Raw genomic sequence first — 17,002 nt, forward strand, 5'->3', positions numbered from 1 at the left:
CATACATCAGAATAATGGTAGAAAGGATGAGGAGAGAACATTGTAAAAAAAAGGGGGGACCAACAATGTTCATACATGCTCATCATCAATTTTGAGTTGGAAGAGACTAGAACAGTATCAAAGGACAATGAAAGCTGCTGTATCAAACTCCCTCCTCCTTCAAATAATTGACACTTGGTGTTTGCATTTTATTTTCATGCTGAACATTAAGGCTTCATAGTCCTGAAATATTTGAAAGGTTCCTCCCCCCAGATTCTTTAATATCTCACACCTTGGTTTTGAAGTGTTAGTCCAATGAATCCACACATTATCATCACAAGTTCCCTGTGTTTACATAGGTTTGCAAACTGTCTCAGTTTTTAATCAAGCGAGACAGATAGCAAACCTATTTATATATATATATATATATATATACACAAAATGTAAATCTCAACCTCGTGTTAGTGGCTTATAAATTGAACACAGTTCCTTCTTAAAATTGAAACACAATAGAAAGCGCCCTTTATGCAAATTAGACACGTGACACGTAAGACGCCGCTGTTACGTACGGGTAACGGCACCTTACGCACGGCGGCGAGGGAGCCGGAGCGACGGTGACTTTGAAACCGCGGCAGCAGCCGAGGGCAGGCGGTGTGTGAGGAGGGTGAGCGAGCGAGAGAGAATGCCGCGGGTTTATATCGGCAGGCTGAGCTACCAGGCCCGGGAGCGGGACGTGGAGCGGTTCTTCAAGGGTTATGGAAAAATCTTGGAGGTGGATATAAAGAACGGGTGAGTCAAGTGGATAGACCAGGGGAAGAAAATGGCGCCCAAGCGGCGAGTTACCCCCTCCCCTCCCCTCCCCTCACTGCTGGGGCCCGGACCCTCCCCTCCCCTCAGCCCAGGCCCAGCTCATCCTACCCCGCACCCACCCGGAGAACAATCCGGCTTTCATCCCCCCCCCGCCCCCCCTCACCCACCCCCCCCCAGTCTTGGGCCGGCTGCAGGGTGTTTCGGGGAAGCTTGGTGTTGGTTTGATTTTTCTCGCCGCTTCTCTTTGTTAAGGCTAGGTGCGTCATGCGCGCCAAACTGGTGGCGCCCGCTGCTACTGCGCACGCGCGCCACTGCAACGAGTAACCCTTGGGGACCAGCAGCAGCACTTTGCACCAGGTACATGTAGTTTTGTGACTTGGGATTTCGCCCCTCTTCCCCCACACAAAAAAAAAACCAAAAGCAACCAGTACTTCCTGTCTCCTTCTCCCATGCACCCCCCCTCCCCAACCATCCATTTACTGAGGATTATGTTTGTTTTTATATTTTGCTTGCCGCTGGCATTTACTGTGACTCTCACCTCCTTGAGGTTGCAGGTTCAAGTCCCGCTCCAGAGACTTGAACACAAGATCTAGGCTTGACACTCCCAGTGCAGTACCGAGGGAGCGTTGTGCTGTCAAAAGTGCCATCTTTCGGATGAGACGTTAAACCTAGGCCACGTCTGCCCTCTCAGGTGGATGTAAAAGATCCCATGGCACAGTTTTGAAGAAAAGCAGGGGGTCTTCTACCTGGTGTCCTGGCCAATATTTATCCCTCAACCAACATCACTAAAACAGGTAATCTGGTCATTTATCACATTGCTGTTTGTGGGACTTTGCTGTGTGCAAATTGGCTGCTGTGTTTCCTACGTTACAACAGTGACTACACTTCAAAAAGTACTTAATTGTCTGTAAAGGACATCTTGAGTTTGTGAAAGGTGCTATATAAGTGCTATATATATATATGTCTTTCTCTTTCCCCACCCATGCATAAAATGTTCAACAACTGCATTATATCAGCACAGGCAATTGTTTTTTTTTTAACTACAGTACCACATGGCTACATATTCCCTGAGATTTTAAAATTGCCAATGCTGGAAATCCTGAAATGAAAGCTGCCAATTGTAATCAGGTTGGTCAACATCTGAAAAATGGGTTGGTGTTTTTGGCAGAGATCCTTTAGCAGAACTGCCTACATTTTATCTCCCTTGACACTGCTGTTTGCTTTCTGGTTCTAGAATGAACCAAAGGCATTAATGCTTTTCCACCTGTTCCTATCAGTCCCATGAAATGACTGGCATGATTGCTTCTTAAATTTCACTGCAGTTCCTGATGAAGTTCAATCCAAATAAACAGCTGGATATTGCTACATACCAGGAATAGTGGCCACAAAGCTCTTATACCTACAGCTGTTGGACAAGTATTCCATAGTAATGTGGACTGAGTACTTTTCTACTAGTCTTCTGGCATTTGTTGTGACAGGGTAGTTTTTTTTCTGGCTATATAACTCACATTTTGTAAACATCTGTTTAAATGTAATGAAAGTGAACTCTGGGTCAGGTTCATTTGTGTAGTTGTAAAGATACCCTATTTATATCTGTATAGTGTGCACTCAGAAGGGATGGGGCTGCAAAAGTCTGAGATATAAGTAGCTCCAAGAACAAAAATGGATGAAGGGTCTAGTTCATAGTTCACTGTTAGTTGGAGAATTGCTTTAATACACATTCTACATTAAACCCAATATACCACTTTACAGACATCATGCTTTTTAAGAGATGCCATTTACTAGGCTTACTGCTTACAAGACACAACAAACATTGAACAGTCCCCATTAGAATGAACCAAAAAAGTTATAAATAGAATGGAGCTAAATTTCTCATTTGTTTTAATGAAGCTGATCATAACTTGATTTTTGCCTGAGAGCTAGTCAGCCAATATAAATAAACTTACAAATTTTGTGCAATATATGTTCTCCATGTTTCTAGTGGAATTTTGAACTAAAAGCATCTCTCGAAAGTAGACGGCAATAGCGTTCTTTTAGTGTTATAGCAAACTAAATGTTAGCTTTCACACCAGTTAATCAATCTGATTTAACTAAATTGTACTTCAAGGTGACTGGCACATTACACGAGAATAATGAGTGATCAACCCTTTTGCACTGATGCTGAAAAAATTAGTTTATAAACTGAAAGATGCAATATTGAACTTGTTCTGTAGAGGTTTATGACTCAGTTATTTTTGTTGATTCTGTTCTTGTGCTGTTTCATTTTATCAGGCATACTTCCTTTAGTAAAGCAGTAACTACTGTATTGAGAAAATCCCTATCATAGCGTTGCCATGAGGTTTATTTAGCTTACTGTTAACAATATGATTGACTGCTCTTGACATCAAGGCAGCATTTGACCGAGTGTGGCACCAAGGAGCCCTAGTAAAATTGAAGTCAATGGGAATCAGGGGGAAATCTCTCCAGTGGCTGGAGTCACACCTAGCACAATGAAAGATGGCAGTGGTTGTTGGAGGCCAATCATCTCAGCCCCAAGACATCGCTGCAGGAGTTCCTCAGGGCAGTGTCCTAGGCCCAACCATCTTCAGCTGCTTCATCAATGACCTTCCCTCCGTCATAAGATCAGAAATGGGGATGTTCGCTGATGATTGCACAGTGTTCAGTTGCATTACCCCTCAGATAATGAAGCAGTCCGTGCCCACTTGCAGCAAGATCTGGACAACATCCAGGCTTGGGCTCATAAGTGGCAAGTAATATTCGTGCCAGGCAATGACCATCTCCAACAAGAGAGAGTCTAACCACCTCCCCTTGACATTCAGTGGCATTACCATCGCCGAGTCCCCCACCATCAACATCCTGGGGGTCACCATTGACCAGAAACTTAACTGGACTAGCCACATAAATACTGTGGCTACAAGAGCAGGTCAGAGGTTGGGTATTCTGCGGCGAGTGACTCACCTCCTGACTCCCCAAAGCCTTTCCACCATCTACAAGGCACAAGTCAGGAGTGTGATGGAATACTTTCCACTTGCCTGGATGAGTGCAGCTCCAACAACACTCGAAGCTAAACACCATCCAGGACAAAGCAGCCCGCATGATTGGCACCCCATCCAGCACCCTAAACACCACTGGTGCGCTGCAGCTGCAGTGTGTACCATCTACAGGATGCACTGCAGCAACTCGCCAAGGATTCTTCGACAGGACCTCCCATGACCTCTACCACCTAGAAGGACAAGAGCAGCAAGCGCATGGTATCTCTACCACCAACACGTTCTCCTCCAAGTCACACGCCGTCATGACTTAGAAATATATCGCCGTTCCTTCATTGCTGGGCCAAAATCCTGGAGCTCCCTATCAAACAGCACTGTGGGAGTATCTTCACCACACAGACTGCAGCAGTTCAAGAAGGCGGCTCACCACCACCTCAAGGGCAATTAGGGATGGGCAATAAATGCTGTCCTTGCCAGCGACACCCACATCCCATGAATGAATAAAAAATATGAGACGGCAGAATTTCACACTTAATCCTGTACTCTTTAATGTACGTTACTCTTTATTCATTACTTTAAATTACTCCCACCACCAGTAGCGGACCTATAATTGTCAGTATTTTGCCATATTAGTGTTATAAAGCTCAAATCCCACTCCAGACTCAACCCACGCTAAGAACAATGAAAATCCATATTGCAGTTCGTGTGGCTATATAGTAGAAAGAAAATTACACTCACCATTACACTTAATTCCAGTGACAGCATATCACTAATAAACATGGGACATGTTTTGTTTATTGCATTATGATATTCATTTGTAGTAAAACTAACCAGAAGCACCATAAATTGGGCAAGTATGTGAAGAACCAGAACTGTTCCCTTACATAAACCAAAACATTTTACAAGATGCCATTTATGCGAATTAAAGAATTCTAAATTCTCTCTGGAAATTCAAGTAGGACTCAAACGTGGAATTTAAAGTGATATTTGTAATAGTTTAGTTTTACTAGAACTAAACCTAATGAAAATGTTGCATTTGGATTTTCAGAAATTGAATTGGTGCATATATTAATGTATGGTACTGGAATTCTGACTATAATTCCACTGTTTCCAGACTGACCATCAGTGTTGCTGCTGAGCAGAAGGTTAAAAGCAAATGGTACTGTTTTTATAGCCATTGTCTAAATTGCAACTTGGCATACACTTTAATTGTTGGGTCCTCTCAAATAAAATACTAAACTTGCTCTTTGTAAATTGAGATGCTGGCCCCGATGTCATCAGCGTGAGGCCTGAGTCATTTTGATGGTTACTCTTTATTTAAATTCAGTTGGCCTTGTATTTTGAGCATTAATGGGTAGTTTGCAGTATTTGGGAGGACGGGAAATCTGGCAGGGCAGCAACAGGTTAAAGGGAGAACTGGGCAGATTTGGGTGTGGCAAAGGAGAGTGTTAATGAAGGGACAGATCATTATCAGCAGGGAGAGTAATAAAGGTTATCCTGAAATCAAAACTCTACCAAATTAATTTTAATTATTACCAGACCTGCTTCCAGCAATCCCTTTAAGTGACACTGGTTCTGGCCATGTCCCATTCTCTGTAGTGGGCGTGTTTACCCCTGGGCAAGCGCTGCGCTTAAAAACTACCAAAGTGGCATCGGTCATAACTACGTCATCAATCTCTGATTTGCTTAGCTTAATTTTAGACTCCTGCCTGTTTCTGGCAGGAATGCCGGCTGCCTAAATTGAAGCCTGCTTGAAAATTGGGACGTCAGTGGTACGGAACCTTTTGCAGTTTTAGTCTCTACTGCCTCATTCACGCTGAGAAGAGATTAGTAGACCAAAATCAGGTCCGCTTGTTTTTGAGGACTGCACAACTCCAATGTAATCTTAATGTCATATAAAATGACAGACTATATGAAATTTAAATTTTCTATGCCAACTAGTTAATATCCTGTGAAGTTTCTCACGTCCAAAAGTTTGAGGGGGGGGGGATAAAAACCTTCTGTAGTTCTTTGCTATTGTTGAATTTTTCCTGTTTCTCCCATCATCTCTGTTGTCCTGTCCTCATGGCTTGCACATATTCATTTTTATTTTTTAAAAAAAAGAAAGAAAAATACCTTTTTTTAAATCTGTGACTTTGCTGTGATCTGGTTAGACTTGCTATGGTAATTTTTCTTCTTTGTATGTATGTATGTGTAGCTACCAAGTTTTTTTTTTGGCTGATTATGTACAACTAGCTATAACTGTTACTTTTATCTGATTCTTGGTTATTTTTCCTACCAAGTTGCTGGGAGTTTGTGCCACCTAACCCATTGAAGGACTTGTATTTTTTTTGTTGCTTTTCTAGAAATAAATGTCCTGACGCATGGGCCAAAGGTCCGTAACCACTTTTTCACAATGAAATAAATCATGAAACACAGCTATCTACACCCATCACTTCACACTTCTTGAGAAACTATCAGCTTATATTTCTGATTGTGCTTTTCATTCGGTATCAAAATATTAAAATAACCAATGGCACTAATCGTGATCTTTTTTGACTGAGAAAATCTACAAAATGTAATGTTCTGTTAGTTTTAATTTGTTTTATATAATTTTTTACAAAGTAATACTTGATTATCTCAACCAGGAAAATAAGTGAAAATAGTCTCAACTCATGGCTTGATCCCATTAACCAATTGGAATTGTTGAAAATGACATGCAAGATACAACAAACATTTTGTTAGGCATGTCGGTAAACAAATTTTATATTGCATTACCATTACCTGTTGTCACACACATTATTTGAAATAGTCTTTGAGCTATTGCTTTCCACTGTTTAATGACTCTCATAACGGACAAAATGAACATACAGAATAATTGTTTAAAATTCTGCATTACAGCAAAAAAACTTCAAAGATCCCAAAATGTCTATGATCACTAAAATTAAAAATGGTGTCTTCTGCGTATTTCAGATTCTCACAGATCCATTGTTTGAAAACCCAAATGTTTGAAATACATTTGGAACACAGGTTTTTTTTGCACATAAACATGGGAACAGGAGTAGGCCATTCGGCCCTTCGAGCCTGTTCCGCCATTCTGTTAGATCATGGCTGATTATTATCTCAACTCCTTTTAGCCGCCTTTTCTCCATACCCCTTGATATTCTTACCTAATGTAAATCTAAGAATCTTAGTCTTTTGAGGGGGAGAATTCCAGATTTCCACGATCCTTTATGTGAAAAATGCTTTCTGATTTCATTCCTGACTGACCTAGCAATTTTAAGATTATGTCCCCTTGTTCTGGATTCCTCCAATAGAGGAAGTAGTTTCTCCATATCTACCCTATTGAATCCCTTTGTCGTTTTAAACACCTTGATTAGATCACCCCATAACATTCGAAAGTCAAGGGAATACAAACAAGAATACATACAAGTTTATGCATCCTGGCCTCATAATTTAACCCTTTAACCCCTGGTAATATTCTGGTCAACCTGCACTGCACCCACTCCAAGGCCAATATATATGGTGCCCAAAACTGAGTGCAGTTCTCCAGACAGGGTCCAACCAAGGCTCCGTTCAACTGAAGCATAATTTCCTCACTTTTGTATTCTAACCCCCTTAAAATAAAGGCCAACATTCCATTAGCCTTTTTAAATTGTTTTTGTACCAGTGCATTTGCTTTTAATTTGTTCATGAACACCTAAATCCCTTTGTTCCTCCACAGCTCCTTGTCTTTCCCCATTAAGAAAATATTCCAATTTGTCTTCCAGAGTGGATGATCTCAGATTTCCCATCCCTGAACTCCATCTTCCATAGTTTTGCCCATTCATTTAGTCTGTCTGTGTCTCTTTGTAACTTCCTGCTCCCGTCTCCACAACTTACTGTTCCTTTTAATTTAGTGTCACCTGCAAACTTGGATATGCAACTCTCTATTCCTTTATCCAAGTCAATGATATACATGGTGAAAAACTGAGGCCCCAATGTGGATATGTGAAAATCAAAGACAAGTATTAAATAATAGTTTTTTGAATACTAGTAACTCTCTGCTTACAGTTAGCATTTGAAAATTTTAGTATTCTCAGATATATGGTTTATACTAACTAATTTTAAGTGTTTGGTTTGTAAAATCTGCTGAAGATTTACTCACTGGAAGGCATTGAAATTGACAAAATAATGAAAGTGTTTAGCAAGTACATTGCCTAAATGTTTTATAATTACAGCCTCCATAGTGAGATGTCTGATTGCATTCTCCAAAGAAATGGCTTGAGTTTCACAATGTTTTTATGCGGGAATCCTAGTTTTTGCCCAAACTATTTAAAACTAAATGCCCTCAACGTAACTTTTAAGCTTAGCTTCATAACTTAATGGAATGTTGTGACTGATTCCCTCTACAGCCATGTGTGCAACCTGCAATATCTTTAAGGTGAAAATATTTGATGATGCAATCATAATTTATAGAAGCAGCAAAAAGCCACTGTGCCCAACAAGTCTTAATCTTTTTAAGAGATCAACACCACTGTCTCACTTTCCTATCCCCCTATCGCTTCTCTTTCCATAAGCACGCACTTATTATGCCAGAATTACCATTGTTGCTTGCCTCTGCACCCTCAAGGGCAGTAATATCCTTTCTTCCTTCCTATGATTAGTTGGTACACTACTCCAGAAGACTGATGCCTTACACAGCAATAATACAAATCTCGTTTGATTTGTTCTCTGTTCCTGTTTTTTTTAATCTCTGCTAATGTAGCTTAGTATCTCATTTCCCTTTTTATTTCAGCTAAGCATAAGACTGGATTTCATAGGTTTGTGCATGACCTTTGGATCTTTTCATTGATCAGCATGCTGCACCATCGTTCCCTTTTACGAACTCCCTGTATTCCTATACTAATTATTTTAGTTGTCCACATTGAATTTATCTGTTACTTACTGGCCTGGTTGCCTCAAAGATCTAGTTTTTATCTGTACTATTCCACTGATGGTTCTAAATGAAATAGTTTGCCATATTTGGAAACTGGGTTTGAAAAGTTGTAAAGTTTTCAAATCCTTGTTGGAGCAGTTTCTGGAATTTCTGATGTGACTTTTAAAATGTAGCAATCTTTGAATCAGCCAAACAGATAATGTCACATTTAGCTAAAACTTGTTAATTTAAATAACTATGAACATTCTTGATTCTAATTCATGTATTTTACTAGTACAGCCCTAATCCTGCCTTGTTTATGAATAGTTCTATAATTCTCAATTTCTACAACTTTAGTTCAAATGTTCATTAACTAACTAAGCCTCATTAGTGTTTTCATCATTTGCAGACTAGTTGATTTGTGATCGTCACATGCAATTGGCCGCACAAACCAGAACAATCAGTGTGTGTAGTATTGGGTTACCAGGAGAAGTTTGCAGTGCATTAGAAAATGACTTTTTTGTGCCAAGGGGAACAGTGGAAGTCAAACTTAAGCATCTGTAAGATATATTGATTGAGGGGAAAAAAAGCTTTGTTGAAGAGTAAAATCTAGTCCTTTAAGTTATCACATGGGACACCAGCATACATATGATTAACACATTCATCTGAAAATCCTCTTTCTGCTATTTTAGTGAAGTTGACCTATTTATTTCAAGTGGGTTAGCTCTGCTAAAATGGCAGAGGGGGAATTTCAGGCGGGCGAGACAAGTGTTCATACGCTAGTAACTCCAGACGCCTGTGTACTGTGCTAGGTTTCTGCAACATCTTGGATCTAGGACAAATCCATTGAGCTTTGTTACTGTTGCCTTGGATATTCCAAATCCCAGCATATTGTATTAATGCTGCTTCTGCAGATGCTATGTGTGCACGCTCTAGCTCTCCCTTTCTGCAGTTTCACTACCAGATTTGAGATTTACTGCATATATTTGCTGATCGTCTCGTGCTTCATTTGTTTGTACATGCTTGCTAAGTACTAGATGTGGGAAATGCTTTAAATTTCTTTGTTTTTTTTCCCATTTATAGATATGGCTTTGTTGAATTTGATGATCCTCGAGATGCAGATGATGCTGTTTATGAGCTGAATGGTAAAGAACTTTGTGGGGAAAGGGTAATCGTTGAACATGCTAGAGGTCCTCGAAGGGATGGTGGTTACAGCTCTCAGCGCAGTAAGCATTTTCATTATTAGTCATAATTTGAAAATATTTAATGTAAACATTGTAAAATAAACTGTACAAAATCTGAATTGGTCATATAGAATAACTAGCAGCAATTTACATTCGTAATAACTTTAAACATTTGCATGTAAAAACTGTCTTTTCGAAATTTGTATTTAATAGTTGCATATACCCTAATGTTCATGATTTGACTAAATTATTGCTCAAGTTATTATAGTAAGTCATTTAAAATTATAATTGAATCGATGTTTTCATTGTGATTGTTGATACCATAGTCTTAACAAAGACCTCAATGTTTTAATTAAAAGAGTCCTTTGAGGCTAAGATGACTGCCTGTTCCATTTGCTGGCCTTGGGTTACCTTTCCATGAGTGGCTCTAAGACCTAAGACCATTGACCTTTGGCTGACCTTAAGGAAGCCATGTGACGACTGCTACTCTTGCCATTAGACCTGGGTGGTGAGGACCCCAAGGGTTAGAGGCAGATGTGATAAAACTGAAAATAGGTGCCTGAAATCTTTTTCATGTCAGATATTCTGAAAACCATTTTTCACCGTAAGTATAGATGGTAACTGGTTTAGTGGTTTGGTTACTTTATCAAATCATTATCATTTTCATGTAATTTATTATGCATGCTTGTGTAAATTTTTCTGATTCTATTAAAATACAGTATTTAGACTCTATATATAAAAGTAAATGATTTTGTAATGTGTAATTCTCTAATACAATAGTTTGGATTTATGGAGTAATTTATGAAGGTGAAATATAATTTTTATAGTGTAATGGGGTAATAGTTTAGTTTAAATTGCTGGGATGAGATGTTAATATTTAGATGTCTTGTGTTTGTAATTTTATCAATGTAACCTATTTTTAGTGGGGAATTAAAATCAACGTATGTGCAGTAACTAAAATATTACTGTTGTGTTTACCTGTCACCTTAAAGGTGGTTATGGTTATAGAAGATCTGGAAGAGACAGATATGGACCTCCAACTCGTACAGAATATAGACTTATTGTGGAAAATTTATCTAGCCGGTGCAGCTGGCAAGATTTAAAGGTTTGTAATGTATCTTGTGTGATCGTGAAAGATTTCTAGTTTTGCACCAATGTGTCACAAAGTATATGTGGTGAAGGTTCCCTTTAGGGGAAGGATGCTTTCAAAGTTTCCATGTGTGCCATGGATTTAGACTTTAAGTCGTGTATAGTTGTAGATTATGTAAGGAAATATTCTGAGTCACAGTTTAATTGTAGGTGAATAGAATTTTTTGTTATACATGTGCAGCTTCATTTAGTTTAAAATCTGTACAGTTTAGCAAGATGTGATCTTCTAGGTTACATTTTAGATTTTTGGGCACCTATCAATGTAGTTATTTTATTTCTTCATTCTTCAAGGATAGAATGTGGACACGATTTAAATAAGCAAATGACTCACATTGTAAATAAAGTGTGTAATTAAGCTATGTAGACCATAAATTCCCAAGTTTGATTTGCAATCTCTGAGTTATCTGATTCAGCAATAGTGACACGAGGAGGTATTACAATTGGCGTAAACATAATCGGGCTATGTAGGGGACACTCGCCCAGGTTCCTTCTCCTGATCACTATTGAGTGACCCCTCCTTGAAAAGTGCACCTATGTGGAAATCAGGTGAGCACTGGGACAGGTTCAGTTGTGATGCCCCATTCTCACTGTCAAGGCTCACATATGAAGAATGGCCAGTTGGTTGTATTGGAGAGCGACGGGTTTCCTTAGAACGTACCCCAGCAAAAGTCAATGCCTTTAAAGGGGATGCGGAAATAATTGGATTTTTAAAAAAAAATGTAATTTGAATATTAATCATGGCGTGCTAAATATTTCAGTAAATTGTGTTTTACAAGAGTAATTTTTGTGTGGGTGCCTGATTACTTCAATCATTAGATGTTGCATTATAATGCTGTACATTCTCCTAATATTAAAGTACAAATTTAGAGCATAATGAGTTTCTGGGTCTAGAGTAGAAATGAGGTTGATAGCTTTTAACTGTGTACCGATAACACTCAGTAGCTATGTTTGAAAGGATTAATAAACATGAATGATATAGGCATTAACATGAAAATTACACTAGATCTAAGGAAGTTGAAGGGGGTGGCAAAAATGGAAATTGTAGTACCCAAAAATATTTTTATTTGTTCTCGGGATGTTGGTGACGCTGGCAAGACCGCATTTATTGCCCATTCCTAGTTGCCTTGAGGTGGTGATGGTTGGCTGCCTTCTTGAACCACTGCAATCCTTGTGGTGATGGTGCCATAAAAGTAGACAGTGGAACATCAGGTGGATTTCATTTTTGAAGGTAAAGTGTCTGCATAAGAACCACTGGAATAGTATGTAAGGTTGAAGTTTAGAAGCAGGATTAATGATGGATGCAGCATAAAAGTTACCATTTAAAATATTGAACAAGGTTTATAAATTTGTTTTAGGTTCTTTTTCTGACATTTTTAGTATTGATCATCAGCTTTAGCTGGGGTAATGGCAATTGCTGGAGGGAAGAAGGCAGTCAGCAAGAGCACACACTGCCCATTGGGATGTGAGGTATCAGGAGTGCTGATTAAGTTATTATAATCTGGTCCAACTATGATTCATTCAGTTTCTAGCGAGCAACATATAATAAAAACACATTCATTAAAGAACATCATGAACAATAAATAGTTGTGACCTGAAGTTTAATTTTTAGCTGCAGATGAGTTCTGAAACGGGTACAACCAACATTCACATAGCAAGTTACTTTGGATTAGGCTTCTCATCCAAATGACTAATGCGAGACTAATACACAAGTTTCGTTCACATCCTATTCCACGGAGTTTTGGCATTGTGACAAAATATACTTGTGAAAGTTTGGTGCTTAGTTATGTGGGTATTATCCGAATGAGCTTGGGTTAGTTCAGAATGATTAGTACTGTGCAGTATACGAAGACGAGTGTTATATTTTTACATAGCTGACTAGTAATTTTAAATCTCCTATAATCATTGCATACAAAATGTTCATCTGCATTGCTAAAAATTGTAAATCTGCCAAAGGTTTTGTTCTATTTATTGAACATGCTGAAATAGAAAATGTTGAATGAAAAATAAACGAAAGTAAAAGGTGAAGGAAGAAAATTTAACATGGGATTATACTGTACTTTTGTAGGATTATATGCGTCAAGCAGGTGAAGTTACATATGCAGATGCACATAAAGGAAGAAAGAATGAAGGTGTAATAGAATTTAAGTCTTACTCTGATATGAAAAGAGCGCTTGATAAACTGGATGGCACAGAAGTTAATGGCAGAAAAATCAGATTGATTGAAGACAGGCCTTCATCACGACGACGTCGTTCATACTCCAGAAGCCGAAGCCGTTCGAGGTATTTCAGGGTCAATTTAAAATTAACATTGGCGATCAGCGGATAATGGCATGAGAGGTTGTCAAAAGTTGCCGATTTGCAGGAAGAATTGTGGGTTTGTTGATCTTAGTTTAAAGGAGATCATTACTTTAAAAAAAACTTTAAATCCTCCCACCTAAGTTTCAAAAACTACTGCAAATTCTATTCGGTTGTATTTTTTTTAAGAAAGAGAGCGCCTGTGCAGGACACTTCCTGCATGTTCCCAGAATAGTGCAGCGACTATTGTCACTCATCACTTGTAACATTGCCCGACTCTGCCTCTGCCCATCTGCTGCTGAAACCCTCATCCGTGCTTTTGTTACCTCCAGACACAACTATTTCAATCCTCTCCTGGCCGGCCTCCCATCTTCCACCCTCCAAAAACTTGAGCTCATCCAAAACTCTGCTGCCTGTATCCTAACTTGCACCTAGTCCCTTTCACCCATCACCCCTGTGCTCATTGGCCCCGGTCCACCAAAATTCTCGTATACAAATCCCTCCATGGCCTTGCCCCTGTCTATCTCTGTAACCTTCTCCAGCCGTACAACCCTCCAAGAACTCTTCATTCTTCCATCTTTGACCTTTTACGCATCCTCCTGTACCTTCGCCCTACGTTGGCAATCATGCCTTCAGCTATCCAAGCCCTAGCCTCTGCCTCTCTCTTGTCTTAAAACCTACCTCTTTGACCAAGCTTTTAGTCACCTGTCCTAATATCTCCTCCTTTGGCTCAGTATCAATTTCTGTCTGCACTTCTGTGAAGTGCCTCTGGGCCTTTTACTACGTTAAAGGTGCTATATAAATGCAAGTTGTTGTTGAGAACTCTGTTCCTCCAACTCTAGCCTCTTGCACATCCTACACTCCCTATGCCCCACCGTTGGTGACCGTGCCTTCAGTTGACTAGGTCCTAAGTTCTGGAATTCCCTCTCTAATCCTCTCCACCACATCCTTCTCCTTTAAGACCCACCTTAAACTCTACCTCTTTGACCAGGCTTTTTAGTCACGCCTTCTAATGTCTTCTTTGGCTCTCTCAATTTTTGTCTGATTTACGTTCCTGTGAAGCGCCTTGGGACATTTTCCTACTTTAAAGGTGCTATATAAATGCAAGTTGTTGTACTACTAAATTTAATTTTCATGCCTTTTCTCCGTTCCACGCCCATTTAATTTAAAAAAAAATTCTAGGTCTCGATCTCCAAGCAGAAATCGCTCTCGTTCTCATAAGAGTCGAAGTCACAGTGGAAGCAGTAAGAGCAGTCGATCTCGATCCCGGTGTGTACATAATACCACTTCACTTCAATCTTTCAAATCTACCTTGATTTGTGTATCTGCTGTGGCAAAGTATTGGGGTTAGGATTTCATGCCTCAGAACTGCCTTTACTTAAAGTTGAGAGACCAGTCTTGAGCATTCATTTGGCAGGAAAGGAGATGTATGATATTGCTGAAATTGACTGAGCTGGGAATGTGAATTTTCTGGAGAGGGGCCAGTGTAAAATCTTGGAAAAAGTAATTTGATAAATAATTGTAGATCATTTCAACTTTTAAAGTCTCAATAGCTTTTAAATGTTTTTTGAAATTATGTTTTATGGCAAGTGATTTGTCATCGCAAAAAATGTGGAAAATCACACGGCAGTTGTGAAGGGTGATGGGGAAATCCACCATCTGCAGAAATCAATATAAGAAAGGGAGCTGAAGTGATTACTCAGAACTTGTATCATGTAGCGTACTGAAGTCATCGAGAATGGCCATTTCTGTTCCAGCTCCTGCCGAGACCACTCCTTAGTCATTTCATTGACCAAGTATATAGATCACAGGAGCAGTTTGATCAGGAATGACTTAGAGAATGCAAGGCAATAAAGGGCATTTTATTGACTGGACTTTTTCAGAAAGTCATGCTGCTAGGGCAGATAATCATGTCTCAAATCTATTTGTGGGTCTTTTATTTTAACCAGCTAAATATTTTGTTTTCGAGCATCACTTTTAAGTAAATGTTTAACCTTTCCCTCCATTTCCTTTCAGGTCTGGCTCACACTCTAGAAGCAAAAGTGGAAGCAGAAGCAAAAGTCGAAGTGTGAGCAAGAACAAGAACAAAAGCCGGAGCAGAAGTAAAGAGAAGAAAAGCAGAGCAAGGAGTGGAAGTGAGGGGAATAGTAAGAGCAGGAGCAGGAGTGTGGAACAGATTAGAGACAACAATGGAGAAGAGAAAACTGAGAACAGAAATGAAAATGGAGAGAAAGAAAGGAGTGTTAGCAAAGAGAAAAGTAGAAGCCGGAGTAAGAGTAAAGATGGAGAAAAAGTTGTCAGTAGAAGTAGAAGCAAAGAGAAGGTTAAAAGTAAGAGCAGAAGTAAAAGTAGGAGCAAAGAGAAGAGTAAGAGTAAGAGTAGAAGTCGGAGCAAGAGCAAGGAAAAAAGAAAAGGCAGGAAGAGGAGCAGAAGCCGGAGCAGGAGTCGGAGCAAAAGTGAGAAGAACAAAAGGCGTAGCAAACGTGAAAGCAAGACTAAAGTTACCAGTAAGAGCAGGAAGAGAAAAGGTGACCAAGAACAGTCTAGGTCAAGATCAGAATCAAAGGAAAAGGAGGAAGAGACTAGAAAATCAAATGCTGAGAAAGAAACTAAGGGTGAAGGTGAAGAAGTGGATGGGGAATCAGACTCGAATGAACAGTCAAAGTCAAGTCGTGCGTCTCGTTCTAGGTCAAGGTCCAGATCAAAGGCCAAATCTAAATCTCGTTCCAGGTCCAAATCGATCTCCAAAACCAGGTCACGTTCAAAGTCACGTTCACCTTCTCGACCTGTGTCGAGATCTGTGTCTCGGTCCAGGTCCAGGTCGCGCTCAAAGTCCTAAATTTCCTGTGTCTACATTTTCTATGAAAACTTTTAACAGATTTTTTTTTCTGGCAGGTCTGTTGTTAGCTGTACCACAGATAATACAAACAATAGACATTGATATGCTGTACATTTTTCATAATAGAAAAGATGTATTTAGTGCTAAATTAAAATTTTATGATGAGCCTGTACTGTCAGGAGGACTGTTGGGTAGGTATGCTGTACGCAGAACAAAGGTGTCCATCACTGCTGGTGTTGTCAGATATGTATAATGAAGTCTTAAAAGTTACATTCACCTGTATTGATCAATTAAAAAAAAATCTGTTTCTGGTGTTGTGGATTTCATAGCTAAAACATATAGCAAATTGTAAAATTTTGCCAATACAGTGTAATCAGAATGTAGAGATTTTTCCCTCAGTTGTGAGAAGATAGATATAGCTCTTTGCCTGAGTTTCTGCTTTTTTTTTATTTTTTCAACTGGCTAACATATGTTGCTTTTTTTGTTTGGTTCAATAAAATGCGAATAAATGTCTGCCTGGAAGCCTTTGTTGGCATGATGTATTGTGTTTGTTTGGATGAGTAGTTGCAGCAAGATGGATCTCAATTTGAATAAACTACTTAAACTCTGGAAAGAAAGGTGACTCAATACTTTGTGGGCATCCTATAAGTTTACACCTTTGTTTCAGTAACGTAACATTTAACAGGTACAATTGAATGGATCTTTAGCAAAACCAGACTTCATTTTCCAGTTTTTCCCGAATTGGCTGCCGGTTTTATTTTATTTTTTCCCCTCTCCGAGGAGGCTGGGAGAAGTGGTAGGTGTACATAATTGCAGAGTCGATTGGATTGGATGGGTGTGGTTCTTTTCTTGTCCTTTTTTAATATAGACTCAAGTAATT

General features: G+C 39.3%; 1 protein-coding gene across 2 annotated transcripts; it reads left to right on the plus strand.

The window, feature by feature from the left end:
- The first annotated feature begins 561 nt into the window (after positions 1–561).
- LOC137342695 (serine/arginine-rich splicing factor 4-like) lies at positions 562–16,739 on the plus strand. Of its 2 annotated transcripts, XM_068006800.1 has the most exons (6): positions 562–768; positions 9,739–9,881; positions 10,832–10,944; positions 13,054–13,268; positions 14,466–14,552; positions 15,300–16,739. In XM_068006800.1, the coding sequence occupies exons 1-6, from the start codon at positions 662–664 to the stop codon at positions 16,120–16,122; spliced, it is 1,488 nt and encodes a 495-aa protein (XP_067862901.1). In that variant the 5' UTR covers positions 562–661; the 3' UTR covers positions 16,123–16,739. The 2 variants fall into 2 exon arrangements, with proteins under 2 accessions (XP_067862901.1, XP_067862902.1); XM_068006801.1 differs by lacking the exons at positions 562–768; positions 9,739–9,881 and adding an exon at positions 10,266–10,443.
- The last annotated feature ends 263 nt before the right edge of the window (positions 16,740–17,002 follow it).

Source organism: Heptranchias perlo, chromosome 26 (genome assembly GCF_035084215.1).
Source record: "Heptranchias perlo isolate sHepPer1 chromosome 26, sHepPer1.hap1, whole genome shotgun sequence".
Classification (NCBI taxonomy): domain Eukaryota; kingdom Metazoa; phylum Chordata; class Chondrichthyes; order Hexanchiformes; family Hexanchidae; genus Heptranchias; species Heptranchias perlo.